Below are 18530 nucleotides of genomic sequence, written 5' to 3'. Positions count from 1 at the left end.
GGATGGATAGATTAAACTCCTATAAACAATATACTTACCCCACAGGCTTTGGAATAATTCTGGAGAAATCAAAGAACATATCTCTAATATTTTCAGAGGAAAGAATTTCTAAATTGTTACTGTAATTGTCAATTAAAATTCATGATTTTTGAGAAGAGAGATTTGAAATTTATCCGATTTACTATTTCCCAGGCCGTTCCCCAAACCCCGTGTCAAAATAAACACCAAATGCCAAATTCTTCAATGGTTTTCCACTGTTTCTAGATTCCAAGCCTGAACGGCCTGTCTGATATGGCCCAACCTTCTGTCCAACTTTACCTTGCTCCACTCTCATTGTCTCTCACTGTGCTTCAGTCCTACCTATTGTCTTCTACTTCTACTACCTGGAGCTCTTTCCTACCTCTAGGCCTTCATCATGCAGCTTCCTCTGCCTGCAAAGCTCTTTTTTCCCATGGCTGACTCCTTATCTTTTAGGTTGCTTAATGCCACTTTCTCAGAGAATTCTTCCCTAACCATTCATTTGTAACTGCATTTTTTTCTTTCCCACTTTTTTATCATAATATATTATTAGATGTTTAACTGTGTTAGTTTAATGTCCCTACTCCACAAGAAGGTGAGAGATCTATGAGGGCAGGGGTTATTACATATTCTTCTCTACTTTGTCTCAGTATCCAGCACAGGGCCTGGCTAAAGAGCTAACAGAGTTCCAGGTGCTATCAGCACTTTTTGCACACTAACTTCTTTAATCTTCATAACTACCCTTTTAGGTAAATTCTACTATATTATTCTCATTTTACAGATAAGGTCACTGAGACACAGAAGTTTAGCCAGGTTGCCCAAGGTCCCAACACCAGGAAGTAGTTTCCAAGATTTAAATTCAGACAGCCTGGCTCCACAGTCTGTATCACCTCCCAAGGGCCAACTATTACTAACGGCTTTAACTTCAAACAGTTCTGTGAGCTGTCTACTTTCTCCATTTGCCTGGCTGATACCATTTTTAAAAATAAAAATCCCTTTGACAATTAAAAGGAGGTTCTCAGACAGTTCAGATCACCAGTATGGTGTGAGCTATACAAAGTGCAAGTCCATTTAGACAATCACCATGGGAAAATTACAACAATGGCAAGTCGGAGAAAACGGAAAGGAAGTTGAGCAAGATGCTGAAATCACTGATAATGGCTCTGAATTAAGGAAGTCCTAGAAGCTCCACACAGGAGATGAGATGGGAACAATCCAACAGATTGTTGAATGAGAGCCAGGGTAGAGGATTAAATGACAGTAGAGTACCTGATGTCACGGTTGTGAAACCGACTGCCTAGACACTAAAAGCTTATGTTTTCATGAACTTAAATGCAGTCATTAAGAGACTCTAAATTGATGCTCTACATCAATCAGCCAACTGCAAAGACATTTATAGTCATTTTAAAAATAGGGGAGAGCAAGGAAGAGTTCAAACAGAGTAACAGGGCTGCTTCCTTATCCAACCCTGTACTCTACTCGAACTAAGTATTAATTCACATGGCAAAGAATTGGAAAACATTTATTCTTTCTCTGGGTTGCAGGTGAAGTGATGTTGTTTTAACAATAAATTGAAACAAGATGTTTAATATAACAGGTCTTGAGAGATGGGAATTAGAATTCTATACAAACGTCTTCATTAACTGAAGACATACAATGCGCCTTCCACAGCAATTAGGAAAAAACAACAAAAGGCACATCACTGTGCCTGCCTTTAGGGAGTCCCCAGTCTTAAGGAGAAATACTTATAATGCCATAAGCAAACTGCTAAGAGAGGTATAAAGGAGAAAGCAGTCAACTCTGCCTGGATAGAAGAGGGCACACTTTAAAAAGGGGTGATGCAAATCCTGGTTCTAGAAGGATGTCCTGAGGTGGGAAGTGATAATCCAAGGAGAGGGAAGGGCATATGGAAAGGTACAGAGGAGGGCATAGCAGTTCTCTAAGGTTGAAGACTAGACTGCCTTGGTGGAATAAATTAAAGAAGATAAGGCTGGGATTAAATCCTGGAGTCCTGGGTTATCGCAACTAGAAACCTGCAGTATATTCTGCAAGTGTTGGAAATTTATCAAGGGGGTGGTTCACAGAAACAGATACTAAAATGTCACTTAGGCAGCAGGTCAGAGAGCTAAAACTGGACTCAGGAAGGCTCATGCTATTGTCCCACTGCAAGCCAGAAATTATTTGGACATGAACTAGGCCTATGGTCATTAATTCATTTACTCACTCATTGAAAAATATTCTTTGAATGCTTCTTAGATGGCAGGCGCTGTTTTAGGCCTAGGGATACAGCATTGAACAATAAAGACGCAACCCTGTTGTCACAGAGCTTCTATTCTAGGCAGGGAAGAGATGATAAATAATCTAATCTTTAATAATTCTATTATTAATGCAATGAAAAAAGAATAACATGGAAAGAGGGTTAAGAAAGTAATGGAGGAAGCGGATTTGGCTCAACTGATAGAGCGTCTGCTTATCACATAGGAGGTCCAGGGTTCAAAGCCAGGGCCTCCTGACCTAAGTGGTGAGCTGGTCCACGCACAGTGCTGATGTGTGCAAGGAATGCCGTGCCATGCAGGGGTGTTCCCGCGTAAGGAAGCCCCATGTGCAAGGAGTGTGCCCCTCAAGGAGAGCCGCTCTGTGTGAAAAAAGTGCGCCCAGGAGTGGCACTGCACACACGGAGAGCTGATGCAGCAAGATGATGCAACAAAAAGAGGCACAGATTCCCGGTGCTGCTGACAAGAATGCAGGCAGACACAGAGGAACATGCAGAGAATAGATACAGAGAGCAGACAATGGGGGAGAAGGGAAGAGAAATAAATAAAAAATAAAAATCTTTAAAAAAAAGAAAGTAATGGAAATAGTGTAAGCAATTTGAGCAGACCTGAAAGTAACACAGGAACAGGCCATGAAGATACCTGAGAGGCAGAGTATTCCAGACAGTGGAAAGAGGAAATTCAAAGACCCAGGGGCAGGAGTGTGCTTGGAGGGTTGAAGAACAACAAGGAGCTCAGGGTGAATTGGAGAGTAGTGATGAAGTCAGGGGCTGGGGGTTGCAAATCACACAGGGCCTTGCAGACCACGGTAAAGCTTTGATTTTTCTTCTCAACTTGATGGAGAGGCATTGGTGGATTTGAGTAAATGGATAATAGAATCTGACTCAGGTTCTAGAAAGATCACTCTGTGTGGCAAGTTTAGGATAGACTGTAGGGAGCAAAGACAGAAGCAGAGAGACCAACTAAGAAGCTACTGCAATATTCCAGGAGACTAAAATGGTTGGTGTGGAGGTATGAGAAGGGATTGGATTTTTAATTTTATTTAAAATGTACAGCCAATAGGATTGGCTACTGATTTGGACGTATGTAGGGTGTGAGAAAAAGAGTAATAAAGTGGCAGTGGGAATTTAGAGAAGGTCATGGGTTTGAGAAGCATAAAGAAGTAAAAAGTGTTAGAAATTAGTGAGACTGGAAGCCGCATGGTAAACTGTCTAGAAAGACTTGGGTTTGAATCCTAGAATCCTGCCTTAGCCAGTTATAAGCTGTGGGCTATCTGGGCAAGTAGCCTAATTTCAGTGAGTCTCAATTCCTTCAAGTAGGTGGAAATAATGTCTATATATTCCTGGGTTGTAGTGAAGAACAGAGATAATACATGAACACCATCACTGAGTCTTTCTCACAATAGGAGTTTGACTGGAAGAAAATAATTGGTCACAAAGAGGTGTCTAAGCACAAAGTTTGGCTCTATGGTTTGGGTTCCTTAGGGAAAAAGGAATTGTCACAAAAATGGGGAGGTAAAGGGTACCTGTTAAAAGATCGAGCTGGCTGGGAGACAGAGAGTTCATTTGGAACATGGGGTGGGGAGGCTGGGTATCCTACAGGCACCTCAAAATATTTGCCAAGAGTTCAGAATAGAGTTCTAGGCAGGAGAGAGAAAGATGTAGATGTCATCACCATATGTCTGGTACCTATAAATACTTATAATTCAGTAGGTATGAAATGCTGGGGGAACCACAGAGCATGGAATATCAGTCTAAAAGTTAGAGTAGTCTTGATGAAGAAAGTGACAATTGAGAAAATTGTAAACATTTTGTTTGTTTGCTTTTGGTTAGGCAGTGAGAGCAGGAGATGAAAATTTTTAGGTTGAGAGTACAGTATATGCAAACCACTTGGAACAAGGGACAGAGATGTAAAATAGCATGGGTACTTCAGGAAATTCTAAATGTTGGTACAGAGTACAGACAACTGACAGATAGTTAAGAGTTATTAAAACTAGAAAAACAAGAGTAATTTTCCAGTCAGCTGCATTTTACCCTGTAGGTTGTGAGGAACAATCACAGAGATGCACAAGATTGGGTTTACATTTAAAATGTCACCTCATCAGGGTGGCAGGTGAAGAGCCATACATTGGAGACTGGCTGTGATAAGAATCAGAAAGCTATATACTGCTAGTGGGGACGGAACTGAGAGGAGGTAATAAAATTGAGAACTATTTAGGATTGGAAGTGGGGTAAGAAAGGATAGTTTCTTTCTGGGATGACTTGATTAATGAGGAAACAGGACAGGATTTTGGAGCAAAGACAGTTCTCAAAGCAGGCTGCATTTCAGGGAAGGTTAGGAGGCATTTTGATATATCTCTCTTTACTCAGTGATCTCTTTACTCAGCTGCAAATAAAAACAAAGAGTTTTAAACATATGATAGAAGTAAAAGGGATAGAAACAGATTTTTAAAAATCATGCTTGTATCATTATACTTCAAAAAATAGTGTCATGGCCCACTTTTCCTAAGGAAATTTTCAACAAAAATATTAAGCATAGATAAATGCAAGGCTGAGTGTGAATACAGGAAGATGTCACTACACAGACTATATTTAGTTTCTGGCCTACATCAGTTATTTGTTTAGCTGAACAATTATATAATCTAAATAGGCTTTGCCTTTATGAAAATGCTTCCATTAACACTACTGGAAATTTGAATCCATTGAAATGCTTAATTGGAGGTTGTAGCTCCAGTTCAGGATAGGGCTCTACTGTGTATACTTTTTTCTCTACAAGTACTTCTTTCCTTACTGAGAAGTTCCAGGTATTTTTATGAGTAGACCCAATGGGAGCACATTGTTGCCTTAACTTTACCACTAACATGTCACAGAAGGACAAGGAAAACATATTTTTGAGTTTCCTTTCATATGTACTACTTTATCCATTGGGACATGCCAATGGGACTCTGTACTCACATTTCCTTCAACATTTTAAAGAGAATTTTGTACAGAATTTCCCATATTACAACCTTAATGTTGAATTTGTAGCATTATTTAAACAAAGGTGTTTGTGTATTTTGGAAAATCATTGTTTGGCTTTAACAAAGAAAATATCTATGACCAGCTAAATCATTGATTTAGCTGTCATTAACCTGTCAATGACTTGGGCACACATATAAAAGCTACCTGGAATCATCATGTCTTTATATCTTGGAAGAACAATTCAATTGCACTGAAACAGGGTTCAAGCATGTCTTAAACAAAATCAGAGTTTATTTCCTTCCAGTAAACCAGAATGAATAAAATTACTATGATGGTTATATGGATTATACAGTCCAAAGCTGTATATAGCACTGATACTAACAGGCACAGCACAGCAATACAAAACACACTCACATTCATACACACACACATTCATATGTATACACACACACACAAATGCACCTATCCTTCCTGTTTTTGGAGGGCACTACAGGAAGAAAAGAGGAGCCCAACTCACATCACACTGAAAAGGCTTTTCTCCGGTGTGTGTCCTCTTGTGCTCATCCAGGCCTCGCTTCTGGCTGAAGGCTTTGCTGCACTCTGAACATTTGTATGGCTTCTCCTGCAGTCAATGGAAAGAGGCCACCAGGCATGTGAGTCAACAAAGAGCCCTCCATGTTAAAGTGTGTGCGGTGTGGGGATTCTATCTAGGTCTGCAGGGTGCTGCCAGATATTTTAATTTTTCAGGGGAAACATCAATACTTGATCTCTGTTGGATATTGTGCAAACTACTAACTCAAGGAGGTTCACAGTTTCAAAATTAAGAGTGTTATAATATATTCCCTCCAATGATATCAGATATTTGAGAAGGTGGATTTTGTTGGTTGCTGTAACCTAACTGAACTCTTAAGTACTTCTTTTGATCTAGGAGTGCTATAAAAATTGAACTGAAATACTAAAGGCATGATTAGCCAAGAAAGTTTGGGAGCCTCTGATCTAGATGTTACTAAGTGTTTACCATTTCATTGGGATTCCTGGAAATGAAAACTTCAGATGCAAATTTTCAACAGAGTTTAGAAGGAAGTTTAAAAAGCAAGAGCTCAACTGAGATTTATACAATTTTCATTTCTATTACTCAATCTTTTTATATATTTTTTATTTATTTTTAAAAGATACTTAAATAAAATGTTAAACAAAAAAAGTAAGGGATTTTTATATGTCCCACTCCCCACACCTCCCACATTTCCCCACATTAACTTCTTTCATTAGTGAGGTACATTCATTGCAGTTGATGAACACATTTTGGAACATTGCCACTAAGCATGGATTAGTTTACATTGTAGTTCACGCTTTCTCCCACTCAATTCTGTAGGTTATGGCCATATATACAATGACCTGTATCTGTCTTTGAAATGTTACTCAGGACAATTCCAAGGCCTGACAATGCCCCTTTATTACACCTCTTTGTCTCTCTCCCTGACTTCAGCACCTCCAGTGGCCACTGTCTCCCGAGGTTTCTGGAGACACCAGGTCCTATGGTCATGGCAGATACCTCTGGAGGTAGATGCCTTGACAGTAGGCCCTACTTTGGAGTTTGTGATCCTGAGTGTGACAGAGTTGGACTCATATATAACTTCTCTACACATGCCTCTTCTGTTCTTTTATCTGAACGTATAGTTGGTGCTGGAGTTGGTAGGTGTACATTCAAGAGACCTGAATCTCTGGGTGGTCCATGTGCCAGCTGGGCCCTAAGCCTCAGCAGAGTTGCAACACGTACCCCCCCAGTGCACTGGACTCAGCCAGGACAACTAACAAGGAGGTGAAGATTGACAACCACCATACCAAGGAACCGAGAGAGTCCACAATTGAAAGCAAGAGATCCCATCCATCAGGCATATGGGACAGAAGCCCCCTCTCAATTAGAGGTGAGTGGGCATCACCATCCCAGATCCTCAGGATTGGGGAATAAAATATGGACTAGAGTGGACTTACTGGTATTCTACTATAGACTTATTATGATTCTACCAATGGAAGAAATTACTCAATCTTTTTAAAGTAGAATGTTCTTTTATCCTTTTTAAAATGAGGAATTCATCATTGTTGGCCACAGAAACTTAAGAGGAAAAAAAAATCTCAAAATGAAAAGAAAAAGATGCTAATATTCCTCAGCCATCTTTGCTACCAGGAACTTAATCATGTTACCATCTTTCTAACTTGGAATTAACTGTGAAATAAATGAATTAACTGTGTTCTATTAAAGCAGTTGGTCAATTACTATATAGTGCATCCACAAAAAGTTCTGTTTAGATTAAAGTAGCAGAGTTTTTTAAAAAATGTACATTCAAAAAGATTCTTTTACAAATACTTTTTTTGGATTGAGTAATGTATGTATGCATTATGCTTTTAATTTCATGTTATGTTGACCAGTTGTTAAATTTAAATTTTCTCTTAATATTGAAAACAGTAAGTTTCTTCAGCCCTACGGAAAAGATGTAAATAACCATACAGACATATGAGTTTCCACCAGCCAGCTGAAGAAATAAAACATTACCAATCAGGTGCACCTCTCCTTGTACTCCCCACACGCTGAGGGCAGTGCCCTCTGCCTCCTCAGTGGGACCGCTCTCCTGGATGAGATGTGTACCCTTCCCCTGCACTTCTCTACATTTTTACTACATATGGGCAGATGGATCCCTAAGCAAGGCAGAGTATTATTTTGTTTTTTAAAAATTATTTACCTGGTATTTATTATATTGCATGCATTCTTCTAGGACTTGCTTTATTTGCAAAATATTGTCTTGGTGAGCATCTAGTCTCCACTTTAATTTTGTGAACACCTGTAGCTCCTATTCATTCCTTTATGTTTTTATTAAAGATTTATTTTATTTATATTTCCCCTCACCCATGTACCCCCTATTGTCTGCTCTCTGTGTCCATTCATTGCCTGTTCTTCTGTATCTGCTTGTATTCTCATTAGACGGTTCTGGGAACTGATCCTGGGACCTTCCAGAGTGGGAGAGAGGTAATTACTCTCTTGTGCCACCTCAACTCCCTGTTCTGCTACGTCTTCTTATTTTCTCTCTTCTGTGTCTCTTGCTGCATCATCTTGCTGTATAAGCTCTCTGCGTCGGCTGGCACTTCAGCATGGGGCAGCTTTACTGCCAGAGCATTCCCAGGTCACTGAGGATCAAAGACCCCTACTCTAGTTGTCAGAGCTAGTTTTCTCACTTTCCTGAGAAGCCATAGAGTTTAACTATCTCTTGGCCCTAGAAGAATCTGCAATTTATACCTTCTGCCTTTGGAGTGAACCGAAAAAGCTCGGCCAAGGCACAGGGAGAAAGCAAGCCACTGGAGCCAGAGGCTGTTAGTGTCAGGAAAGTTTTCTGCCTTTGGAGGCACAGTGAGGATTACACACTGCACAGGAAGCACACATGGTGTTAAGTAGACAAGGCTGGGGCCTCCCTCCTTTCCTGGACAATTGAATCATCAGGGGATTGGGTTGGTAATTTTTGAAGAACTGTTGTATACACTAGCAATTAATTCAAATAAAACCAAAATCTGTAAAAAAAAAAGTGGTGAGCTGATACTCTGCGTGGGTCAGCTCACCACGTAGGCCAGCTTGCCCTCACAAGGAGGCCCTGGGCATCAAACCCTGGACCTTCTATATGGTAGATGGGAGCCCAATTGGTTAAGCCACATCTGTTTCCCTTTCATTCATTTTTAATGCATTTAATGGAACATACCATAATCTACTTATGTTCACTTTCCAGTGACAGTTAATTTTTCCCAATTTTTCACTCTTACAAAGAATGCTGCTCTGAACAGACTTGAACACATACACCCAAACACAGTGATTCACTATGGTACATATACCTTGAAGTAGAGTTGCACCTTCAACTTTTCTAGGAAAGGCCAAATAGCTCTACAAAGTGAACATATTATTCTATACTGTATTATACAGTGTATTCTTGCAATTATATCACTTTATTTTATAAGTATGGAGACTTTCTTCTTATGTATAATAGTGCACGTAAGTTTCAAACTATTTTCTTCCAGGAAAAATAAGATTTTTTTTTAAAGTAACCTCCTTTATATATAATAATCCATTTTACCTTAAAATTAATTGAGTCATAATAAGGCTATAAAAACTTTTAAGATCAGTATTTGCCCAGTATAGCTATTTTTATACCTCTGTCCTGTGTACAACAGAAAATACACTAGCCCTTTGCCCAGAAGAGGATGCAAAGTCATTGGGTGATATTTATTGGATGATATTCAACTCTTATCTTTGCTATCTTGAACTTAAATTCTATGAGGAAAAATTAATACAACTTATTTTATATGATAAGAGAATAAGATAAGAAAACAAAAATACTTCCCTTCTGTATATATACAAACTATCATTAAAAATGAGGAAGAAATACTCATAACAATTATAGTCCTTGTAACTGATCACATATTACAGCTGGTTATAGCTGGTATTTACCACTGTCTTCTTTCACTACCCAATCTATATTCCCTTTACCCTCAGTATGTACGTCAGCTGGTTGTGGTTCTTTGCCTGGTGAGGTGACACAAACCTTCATTGCTGAAGGGTCTGGGCCATTAGTTGTTCTGCCTGAATTGGACTGTTGTATTTTTCTACTGACTTTAATCACATGAAAAGATGCCTTAAGGGATCTCCAGAATTCCAGGCACACTCTTCTTTACCTCCACAAAGTACTAGCAATCCAATTTCTCCTTAGTAATCAGGATCAATCACCCCAGTCAGTATAGTGACACCCTTCTATGCCTGTTGATTCAGAGGCATGAGGAGCCCAAAGTGGCTAGGTGGAATCATTGGTGTGTCTCCTTGTGGAAGCACTCCTCTTTCTGGAATGAAGACCTCTAGACCAGCAGCGCAGAAGGTCATTGGGTCAGGAAGCACAAAGTTTTCTAGTGGATCACTAAGGGTAATACGGAGTGGTGCCACTTCCATTTCTACTCCATGATTCCTGGATGTGGGAAATCAGCACCATAGACTGGAACCTGATTTAGAGTACATACAGCTTCCTGAGGATCACTGTCCCAGCCTTGCTAGGTATTGCCACTCAATTGGTGTCTTTTAATTGTGACTTCAAAAGGTCATTCCACCATTCTACCAATCGAGCTGCCCCCGCCCATGATTATGGGTGCAACAGTTGGTTATGGGTGCAAAGCTTTTTGTGGCTCCTAGAACAGATCATGTTCTTGAAGCTAACCCATTCCCATGGGTGTGGGACTCTTTGGATTGGATTGGATCCAACAGGGGGCCTTCAATTTGATTATGTCAGTGAGGCTGAAGCAATGAGATCAGGAAGAGAAGCAGATGCCTTCATGTGCCTCACCACATGGAGTGAGCCTAGGATTGCCTGCAGCTGACCTTCAGTGAGACAGCATCTCTGACGATGCCTTGATTTGGTCATTTTCAGTCTCAGAACGGTAAACTTTTATCTTAATAAATTTCCACTATAAGAGCCAATCCATTTTTGGTACATTGCTCCCAGCAGCCTTTACCCAACTAAAACAATGGGGAACATGGTAAAACCAGTGAATTCCATGATTTTGTGCCCATTCCTGCACTCTATTTGCTGTGAAGTGAGTTCCTTGACTAGAAGCACTGCTGTATAGAATACCACGACAGTGGATAAGGCACTCTTTTAAGTCCACAGATAGTTTTGGCAGAGGCACAGCATACAGGGAAGACAATTCCATATCTGGAATACATGACTATTTCAGTAAGAACAGAAGGCTGGTCATTCCATGATGGAAGTGTAAGCCAATGTAATCAATCTGCCATTGGGTAGCAGGCTGATCACCTTGGGGAATGGTGCCATATCAGAGGTTGTGTGTTGCTCTCTGATGCTGGCAGACTGGGCATTCATCAGTGGCTATGGCCAGATTGACTTTGGTGAGGGGAAGTCCATGTTGATGAGCCTGGGCATACCTCCATCCCTATCACCATGGTCCCTCTGCTCATGAGCCCATTGGGCAACGACTGGAGTAGGTGGGGAAAGATACTGAGTGCTAGCCACATAGCCACAGAACAGGTCATCCTTTTCTCTAAAATATGAAAATCCTCTTCTGCTGAGGTCTCCGTCTAGTGGACAGTCAGGTGGGACACAAATAGCTTCATGCTTTTTTTGCCATGCAGAAAGGTCTATCCCCATACTTCTCCCCAGATTTCCTTGTCTTCAATTTTCTAATCATGTTCCTTCCAAGTTGCTGAAAACCCAGCCAAACTGCTGACCACAGGCCATGAATCACTGTGGAAACACCTCTGGCCACTTCTTCCAAGCAAAAATACCAAGTGCACTGCTTAAAATACTGCCCCCTTGGAGGATTTCCTTTCACCATTGTCCTACAGAGTTGTCCCAGAAAGGAGCAGTGTTGACCACTTTTGGGTGGTGCTGCATATCATACAGATCCACCTATAAAACAGGCCTGAGTTTTATCTTCCTCAGTTAACTGATTGTAGGGAACTCCCCAAGAAGATGTAGTGTGGGCTGGGAGAGAGAAGGTGATGTCGCAAGAGTGGGGGCATAAGCATTTGTAACTTACTGGAGTAACTTACTTATGCTTTCAGGCCCTGCTCAAGCTCAATCTCATAAGTACTACATTCATCTGATGATTTAGTGCTACTGTCCATGTCCAACTTTATGGTTTAGTGGGTCAGACAATACTCAGTTCATGATGGACCACTCAAGTCACATGGAACTTGGTGGCACATGGTCAAGTGTTCAGACTCTACTAAAGCCCAGTAGTGGCCCAAAACAGGTCTCCAAAAGATGAGCAGTTATCTGCAGAAGATGTCAATATATATGAGCAGTATCTCTTTTTTTAAGCTGGTTAGTTTTGTCTCTCTATTCTTAGTATGATTGCTGATATATTCAAATATATTTTTAAAATTTTATTCTTGTGCATTGTTTTTATCCTGCTTGTTTTCTAAGTTTTCTCCCCTCTATTTTCTAAGTTTTCTCCCCTCTATTGGATTGATCATCTTTCCTCTGTAGAAGTTAAGAAATCCATTTCTTTTCTTTTAGTGGTTATCAATTTTTTTTTACCATGTACATTTAACAAAATATAAAGTTATTATCTATATGTTTTTTAACTTCTTACTGGAACAACACATGTAACAGAATAATCCTGTCTTGCATGTTATTGTGTAGCAGTATTTTTGTTATATGTTGATTCCGAATGCCCAATATGGGATCATTATTATTTTATATAATCAGTGTGATTTAGCTTTACACACATTTAACAAATTATTTGCTTTTTCAATCCTCCTTACTTCTCAGACTTCCCTTCTGAGGATCTGTTGGTGGTAAACTCTATTTTTATTTTACTGAAAATGGTTGTTTACCATGTCTGGTTGAATGAAAAGCCTACAAATCCAATTAAATGTATGATAGACTCCTTCCAGATCTCTTTTCTCTTAACCTCTCTTTGCCATTTCCATCTCTTTGTGGGATACTCTATGTAATTTCCTTAGAATCAGTTGCTCAATCCTCTATTCAGCTGTGAATAAGTTGCTGCTTAATACGACCATTTGAGGTTTTACTTTCTGCTATTGTATTTTTAATTTCTATAAATTTTATTTGGCTCTTTTCCAATTCTGCTTAGTTTTACGATAGAATCTTATTCTATATGCATTTTGTTTATGCCATTTAAAAATATTCTAGGTGTTTATATAATTTTCTTTATCAGATAAATTGTTATCTTAAGAATCTTGGAAGTCTATTTTTGCTATTTGTGGTTTCTCCTGTCTTCTGCTCTCATGATTCTTATTTCCTTGTATATTTCTGGAATTTGGAATTGTGAGCTCATGTTTGGTGGTCTTTATCTGCTAAAATCCTATGACCCCTAGGTTGAAGGCAAGTTTTTTCAGACAGGATTTGTGTTTGCTTCTGTCAGCCACTCAGGTATGCTACCAATCAAAGACTATATTAAGTTTATTCCTTGTCTTAAGGTTTTCTGGCTAAGCAAGTGTTTTAATTCTGAATTCCATATATACCTCAGGGAAGGATTTTGATACAAAATGCAAGGAGAACTCTTCCTCTAGCCAACAGTTACTCCAAGGCAGTTACATATCCCAAGCACTTTCCTTTGCCAAAGGTAGAATTTTCTAGTCCCTGATTTAATTTTGAGCAAAGTCTTTCTAGGGATATGGGTTCCATCTCACCCTTTAATCTGAACACAAAGCCTATCATCATTTTTTTTTTTTAAAGATTTATTTATTTAATTTCCCCCCCTCCCGGTTGTCTGTTCTCTGTGTCTTTTTGCTGCGTCTTGTTTCTTTGTCCGCTTCTGTTGTTGTCAGCGGCACGGGAAATGTGGGCGGCGCCATTCCTGGGCAGGCTGCACTTTCTTTTCACGCTGGGCGACTTTCCTCACGGGCGCACTCCTTGTGCGTGGGGCTCCCCCACGCGGGGGACACCCTTGCATGGCAAGGCACTCGTTGCGCGCATCAGCACTGCGCATGGCCAGCTCCACACAGGTCAAGGAGGCCCGGGGTTTGAACCGCGGACCTCCCATATGGTAGACGGACGCCCTAACCACTGGGCCAAAGTCCGTTTCCCCCTATCATCATTAAAAACCAAATCTTGAGTTTAGTGATACTGGCAAATACACTACAAGTGTTCATCCTCAGTTTGAGCTAATCACTCTGGTTTTCAGATTCATTTTTAATTATTAGACCCTAGAGTCTATCTTTACCTTTTTCATAAGTTCTAATACTTGATGTTTGCTTTATTTTATCCAGCATTAATATGTGTTTCATTGAGGGGCTTTTTCTCTAGGATACAGATACCATGTTGCCAGAAATGAAGTAACTTCATGTATAATTTTAAAGATGTAAAAAGTGTGTTTTAATTGATTACTCAAAGTCATCAGAAAAATAAAAAACACTGCTTTTTTTGTTGTTGGCAGTCCAACAAACACTAAGTGTCTTTAATACTTTTCCCCTCTAGTCTAAATAAATATAATTGTTTTTTGGCACATATTGAATTATCTTTGACATATTTATTACATATTCCATAGTTTTTCAAAAACTATTTAGATCAGAAATTGCATGGAGTTGCTGGGAGAGCTTATTAATACTCTTTTTTTAAAAAATTAGTTCTTTTATCGAGATATACTCACTCACCATACAACCTATCCAAATTGTACAATTAATGGCTTTCAATATTATAGCAGTTTGATATTATTGATGAATTCCACAAAGAAATATTGGATTATGTTTGTAAACTGATCTTTTCCTCTGGGCATATTAGATTATATTGGATCATAGGTTTACTTGATTAAGTAATTATGTAAACCTCTTGTGCCAGTGGGGCGGGCGTCCAGTCCTCATCCCCACTCTTTGGTGGGTGGGGACTCACAGATAAAAGGCATGACAAAGGATAGAATTAAAGGTTTTTTGATGTTGGAGTTTGATGCTGAAGCCTTAAGCTGGAGCCCTGGGAAGAGAGGAACCCAGGAAGCCTGAAACCTTGCAGACGTCGGCAGCCATCTGCTCCACCACGTGAAAATAGGCTTTGGTGAGTGAAGTAACTTACGCTTTATGGCCTGGTGTCCGAAAGCTCCTACCCCCAATAAATACCCTTTGTAAAAACCAACACATTTCTGATATTTTGCATCAGCACTCCTTTGGCTAACTAATACAAATATATTATAATTACAGAGTTGTATATTCATCATCACAGTCAATTTAATGCTCTTTTAATATACCCAAATATTTTACATAAACTTATATTTTATAAAAATACAGTATACATTAATATGATGTATAAAGAGAAAAACAAGGAAAGTTTTTCTTCCTACACTTTATTTGCAAGAACAGTGGTGATGTATACCACTATGGCAGACAACAATGACAGGTTAGTGTTTGGCAAAGAACAACCTAAGACAGGACTAACCACCTAAGTTCCATCCTGTGGAGTAAGAAATTTCAGGGAAGAGAAGGTAGTGAAAATCACTCTCTGAGCACCACTGATTAAGAACATCCCTCTTACCTCTTCCCAAACTTCCTGTTAGGAGATACTGTCTAGGTAACTATTGTAGAGATAGCACCTACAGATTCTTAGGCAGTGATCCCCAGGCAATTATTGAGATTCTGGTGGGGCTTTGTAGCTATGACAAGAGGTTTAAAAACCCAAATGTGTATTAAGGAATAGCTTTAAACTGAACAAATAATGTCTTGAACACACAAACACACACATACTCATATCAACTCATATCACAGCCATCTGATGAATCAGTGCTGCTGTGCATGCCCACCTTTATGGCCTGGAGGGTCAGACAACACCCAGTTCATGATGGACATTTTCAAATGTGTATAGATACCACCGTGATTAATTCAATGTATTTCATTCATGGGTATCACTGAAGTTATATTACCTTAACTTATTTATTTTCTCCTTCAACAGACACTAAAACTACAATGACCATCAAGTGCTTCTGTGTGTGTGTTCCCAAGAAGGTAGGGGGTGGCTTGTGAAAATTATGTTAAAAATGTTCCCTCTAATTCAAAAAGAACCATTTGAATCCTGGAAATTGCTGGGTTTTTGCCCTAAAGGAAGCTTACAAAGGACTCCAGAATCACACTTCTATGTCATTCTAGAAAGAGAGGCTCTCTGCCTCCTGAGGAGGTAACTAAGTATCATAGGAAGAGCCATTTGCCCACTCAATGCTGCCTCTCTTCTTTATCCCTAGATCTTACACACAGACCCTGTACTATTCTGAAAGATGCACAAGAGGGGCTGGACCTCCTCACAGATATTCCTTATAGTGCTCCTGGAAGGACCTCTAAAGCCCAGCCTTGAAAGGGATTCCAATTTAGGGTAAATGGCATCAAAAGCAAGTATCAGAGAATTCCTGCTACAATAAAGAGCCTCTTAAGCCAAAGGCAGAGCCAGGAGGTCATAAATCACTCACCTCAAAAGTTGAGGTGATGGACCAAGATAGGAAATAAATGCTTTTTCTTTCTCAAGAAGGAAACCCTCATCCTTACCTTCCTAATTTCTTATTACCCTTATAAGCCATGTTACAGAAATACCAACCCTCACCTGGTAAAAACAGTGGAAAGAAAGAAGGGGTGGAGAAAGTAGGCTGAGTATATAGGGTAAATTATATAAGGGACATACCTACTCTGTTTCTGCCCCTAGAACATCCATGGGTATATTTAGCACCAATCTTCAAAGCCAGAGGATACACATATATGTGCAAGGGTGCTAGTGAACTTCAGTTTCTAAACTTCATTGCCTACCCTTGCCATAAGGCTCACTAAGGATGATGAAATTAGGGCAACTACAAGGTGAATGACCCAGCAAGGGACCATGTCAATATAACAGAGTTAGACTCATTTATAATTTCCCTACACATGGCTCTTCTGCCCCTTTTATCTGAACCTATAATTAGCACCATACTCATTAAATATACATCCCAAAGACTTAAATCCTCAGTCTCTTTATATGCCAGTTGAGCCCTGAATCTCAGCAAAGCTGCAACACCTAGTCTACAGTTCAATGGACTTGCCCAGAACAACTAACAAAAGGAAGATGATGGACAATGCCCATCCCAAAAAACAGAGAGTATCTACAACTGCAAACAAGGCAGTTCCATCCATATTCCCCATGAGATCTAAGTACCCTCTCAGTCAGAAACAGAGAGGGCATCACCATCCTAAAATCCTCAAGATCGAGGAATGAACAAACATAAAGGGGAAAATGTAACTATGGATTAAAGTAGCTTTATTATTTTTCTACCAATGGAAGAACTTTTATTAATGTTAAAAAAAAAAAAAAAAAGGCAGTGGCCACTAGAGATTCTGAGGGGAGGGAGAGGGAAGAGTAGGTATAACATGGGACATTTGAAGGACATTGGGATTGTCCTGCATGACACTGCAGTGATGGATATGGGCCATCACACATTTTGTCAAAACCAAAAAATTGTGTGGTGTAAAGTGTAAACTCAAATGTAAACTGTAGCCCTTGTTTCAATATATGTTCATCAAATTGTAACAAAAGTACCACACTAATGAAAGATGTTAATGGGGGAAAGTGTGGGAGGAGGAGGGGATGTGGTATAGGGAAATCACCTATATTTTTGATGTAACATTTATGTAATCTAAAGCATCTTTAAAAATAAAAAATAAAAATAAAAAAGTGAAAATAACATAAAACTCCATTGAGAAAATTTAAACAAGATTTAGCAAAGTTTTATTTTATTATTTTGCCTTTAAATAAAATACGTTTGCTCAAAAAATGAGAGAGAAAGAAAGAAAGAAAGAAAGAAAGAAAGAAAGAAAGAAAGAAAGAAAGAAAGAAAGAAAAGGAAGGAAGGAAGGAAGGAAGAGAGAAAGAGTAAGAGAAAGAGAGAGAGAGAGAGAAAGGGAGGGAGGGAGGGTCTCAAGTTCTGGCAGCAGAACTGAGGCTGAGCTATCTACTACAATCTAAAGGACACCCTGGGAAACTATCTGTAGGTCCATGAGGCTGTAGTGTGGGAACGTGGTAGGATAACAAAGGACTTTCAAAGGCCTTACCACCTCTTCCCCCAACAAGGACTGATACACAGTCATCATTTTAACATCAAGCATAGCCTACTGTTCTTCCTTTACCTTTGCCTATGATACCAAATCTTTAATACAGACAAAAAATCTGACACAATAAAGTATTAAGGAAATTGTTTATAACACTGTTTCAGAGTGGAATATGTAATACAAATTACACATTTTAATTCATTAGCTGGATTTAAGTAGAGACAAAATGATTAGGTTCCTGATTAATTCTGTTCCTGAATGATTACACATTGTAACTGACAAATGGCTTGTCCTTTGTCATCATAACTTGGGGACCATTATCAAATGGAGGCAATCTCTGTCAGTTAAACTGTGTAATTTATCAAGGGCAGAATTAATGAGGAGTCTAATCAGTCTAGATTTAATCAGACAACACTTGCCAGAATTCATTCAGAAGGTAGGATCTACAGAGCTCTACATCCTGCACCTTGTGATGCTGTAAATAAGCCTGATTTCTGTGCTGTCAGTGCCCATCCTACAAAAGAATTGTAACTTCAAATGTTACATGTTTTTTCAACATGATCTGAATTACTATATCTCAACATCATTTGAGAGGACTCCGCAGACACAAAAAATACTTTTTAAGTATTCTAGAGGGAGCTGAATGTTGAAGCTCTTAGAAATAGAAAGTTATTAAAGGTTTCCTTTTAGTACAGCTAAGGACTGCTTGCCAGGAAGTGAAGC

The 18530-nt window shown here is 39.3% G+C and overlaps 1 protein-coding gene across 11 annotated transcripts in view; it reads right to left on the bottom strand.

The window, feature by feature from the left end:
• PRDM5 (PR/SET domain 5) overlaps positions 1-18530 on the bottom strand; it is a 291517-nt gene that overhangs the window by 24229 nt on the left and 248758 nt on the right. For 9 of the 11 annotated variants that reach the window (XM_058293289.2, XM_058293285.2, XM_071214900.1 and 6 more), the window contains one exon: positions 5769-5873. The exons of the other annotated variants lie outside the window; for them this stretch is intronic. In XM_058293289.2, coding sequence (XP_058149272.1) covers positions 5769-5873 — 105 coding nt within the window. The remainder of the gene's footprint in view (positions 1-5768; positions 5874-18530) is intronic. 11 annotated transcript variants of the gene reach the window in all.

Source organism: Dasypus novemcinctus, chromosome 1 (assembly GCF_030445035.2).
Source record: "Dasypus novemcinctus isolate mDasNov1 chromosome 1, mDasNov1.1.hap2, whole genome shotgun sequence".
Taxonomy (NCBI): domain Eukaryota; kingdom Metazoa; phylum Chordata; class Mammalia; order Cingulata; family Dasypodidae; genus Dasypus; species Dasypus novemcinctus.
The sequence above is the reverse complement of the archived record's forward strand: the minus strand, read 5'-3'. Positions and strand labels throughout refer to the sequence as shown.